The sequence below is a fragment of the Nanorana parkeri genome, unplaced genomic scaffold (genome assembly GCF_000935625.1).
Source record: "Nanorana parkeri isolate BGI_ZX_2015 unplaced genomic scaffold, ASM93562v1 scaffold601, whole genome shotgun sequence".
NCBI classification, from domain to species: Eukaryota; Metazoa; Chordata; class Amphibia; order Anura; family Dicroglossidae; genus Nanorana; species Nanorana parkeri.
Window position 1 is genome coordinate 801,941 of NW_017306869.1, and position 2,948 is coordinate 804,888.

Consider the following 2,948-nt stretch of genomic DNA (forward strand, 5'->3'; position numbering starts at 1 on the left):
TCCCACCTCTGTCCCTCCTAAACAGGTTATACCCCTCTATATTAGTAGCCCAGTCATGCGTGCTGTCCAGCCAGGTTTCCGCTATACCCACTATGTCGAAAGTCCTCTTCAATTAACCTAATTTCAAGCTCCTTTGTCAACAGTTAGACAAATTGTCTATAAATGGAGACCGTTTAGTACTGTGGCTCCTCTTAGTACAAGTGGGTGCCCAGCCAAGATCACTGCCAAGGCACAACGCAGAATCCTCAATGAGGTAAAGAAGGAGCAATAAGTAACAGATAAAAGTCTTGAAGACATCACTGGAACTGGCAAACATCCCTGTTCATGAGTATACCATACGTAAGTCTTTAAACAGACTGGTTGTCCATGGCAGAACTTCACGGAGGAATCCGTTGCTCTCCAAAAAAAATTGCTGTGCACTTGAAGTTTTCATAAGAGCACAACATTATTGGGAAAATGTTTTGTGGAATGATGAAAAAAAAGCTGAATTTTTGGGATGAATACTCAGCATTATATATGGTGCAAAAGGGCACATCAAAACATCATCCCAACAGTAAAGAATGGTGAAGGAAACATCATGATTTAGGCTTGCTTTGGTGCCTCAGGGCCTGGACCACTTGCCATCATCACGGTGAAAATGAGTTTCCACGTTTTCCAAAATATCCTACAGGATAATGTCAGGGTGGCTGTCTGCTAGCTGAAGCTTAGCAGAAGTTGGGTGATGCAGCATGACAGTGACCCTAAGCATTGAAGTAAATCCACAACAGACTGGCTTCAGAAAAAGAAAATGCACCTTTTGAAGTGGCTCAGTCAGAGCCCTGACCTTAAACCCATTGAGATGCTGTGGAATGACATCAAGGGAGCCGTTTACAACAGGCAGCCTACAAATGTGTCTGAGATGAAGCAGTTTTGAGTATGGCCAAAAATTTCTCCTGAACATTTTGCAGGTCTGTGCCAGAGCTACCGAAAGCTCTTGCTTGAAGTCATTGCTGCCAAAGGAAGTGTGACCAGCTGTTAACTCAAAGGGTTCACTTTTTCCTCCAGCACTGTGAATGTTTAAAGGGTGTGTTCAATAAAGACATGAGAAGTTAGAATTGTTTGTGTTATCGGTTTAAGCACATTAAAGGGAGTTTATCAAAACTGGAGCAGACAATCTGGAGCAGATGTGCATGGCAGCCAATCAGCTACTCTTTCATTTTCAAATCTTAACAAACTGAAGATAGAGATGATTGGTTACCATGCACAGTTGCTCCAGATTCTGTCTGCTCCAGTTTTGATAAATTCCCCTCATTGTGTTTGTCTATTGTTGTGATTTGCTGTAGAGGAGGATCAGATCACATTTTATGGCAAGTTACTGCATAAAATGTGTTAATTGCAAGGGGTTCACATACTATTTCTTGCAACTATACATCAACACAGGTTAGTCATTGTTTTAAATTATGCTAGTGCACATCTTCATGCATTGATAAGAGTTGTCCATATTTAAAGCATCAATGCATTGAAGTGCCTATTAATGACAACAGCAAGACATAAAAATACATGATTAACACAAAAAAGCTCATGAGAACACAAATGGGAACAGTTTATTGGAATATGGCTATTTATATTTAACTATTCTTCTTGTCAAAGCAGCGAACTAAAGCAAAACAAAAAAATATGCATAGTGAGGTGGAACTAATAATCAACAAGTAGCTAAATAACTCAAAATATTAGTCAAAATACGCAAAAGATTTGTATGTGGTGCAGTCTTTTAGCCCTCATTTTAAAAATCTTGGTTTCTTCTTTTCCTTTTTTTCCCCTTCAGATTGTGTGAGGTGCTTAATCTTGATCCACGGCATGTTCTGATTGCAGAAGTAATCTTCACAAATATTGGAGGAGCTGCTACGGCTGTTGGGGATCCACCTAATGTTATAATTGTTTCCAATCAAGAGCTGAGAAAAGTGGTAAGTAGCGATTCAATTCTTACAGAAAAACACACAAGAGGCAGCACAGCAGCTGAAAAGTTCTGAAGTTTAGCAGTAGAATTTATGCTCGACAAACTATTAAAATGGAATTAAATGTACAGGCTTATTTATTAAGGTAGTGCAGTGAACCATGATGATGTGCAAAGTTCTGTAGCCCACAGCAACTGATCAGCTTTTAACTTTCCACATTTGAGGGCAGTCTGAACAATAAAAGATTATTGCTAATTATTTACTAATAAATAATCCCAACAAGCTGACATCACATAATATAGTAAATTAAAGGGTTTCTAAACCCTCCATTTTTTTTGCATATATCTACTGCTGGCAAGCAGTAGATATATGCAAAAAGTAAAAAAAAAACGATTTAAAAGCGGTTTAAACTTACCCCTGTCTTCGTCGCGCGCTCCGATGCACATCTTTGGGCGGGCGCATGCGCAGTTCGGCTTTTCGGCATGGAGACGAGGAGAGTAGTTAAGTCTATGGACGCGTGCACCCACATGCAGACACCGTGGGACAGGAAGTGCCAGCAATGACGGAGGAGTCAGCACTGGATTGGAGACCCGCAGCAGCGCTGGAGAGAAGGCTGAAAAGGACAGGAAAGAAGAGGAAGATCGGATTAAGAGGCATCATTTAAGGTAAGTGCTTTCATTAAAATTAGGGGGAGGGGAAAAAAATTATCCTTTAGTCTCACTTTAAGTCTTAATGTTGTCAATCAGCAACAGAAACATTAATTCTTCAGTCCTGGAATTGTGATGTATCGTAAAGTGCTTCCTTTGTAAGTGAACAGCCTGACCAAAATGTACTAAACGTTTTGAAATTACTGCTTGTAACAAGATTAATATAGCTTTTAAAGTGATCATGCAAGGTACCTAAGGGTAGATGTGGCACCTTTTTGTGTCTATAATCATTTTACAGGTCACAGTTTAACTTCCATTAGTAACCTTTAAGACTGTCTACAGTAGAGTGGCGTAACCAGAGTTCTGG

General features: G+C 39.9%; 1 protein-coding gene across 1 annotated transcript in view; it reads left to right on the forward strand.

Annotated features, from left to right (window-relative positions):
• The window catches only part of OCA2 (OCA2 melanosomal transmembrane protein), a 220,777-nt gene that overhangs the window by 151,746 nt on the left and 66,083 nt on the right, over positions 1-2,948 (forward strand). Inside the window, exon 15 of the mRNA XM_018562806.1 lies at positions 1,805-1,943. Coding sequence (XP_018418308.1) covers positions 1,805-1,943 — 139 coding nt within the window. The remainder of the gene's footprint in view (positions 1-1,804; positions 1,944-2,948) is intronic.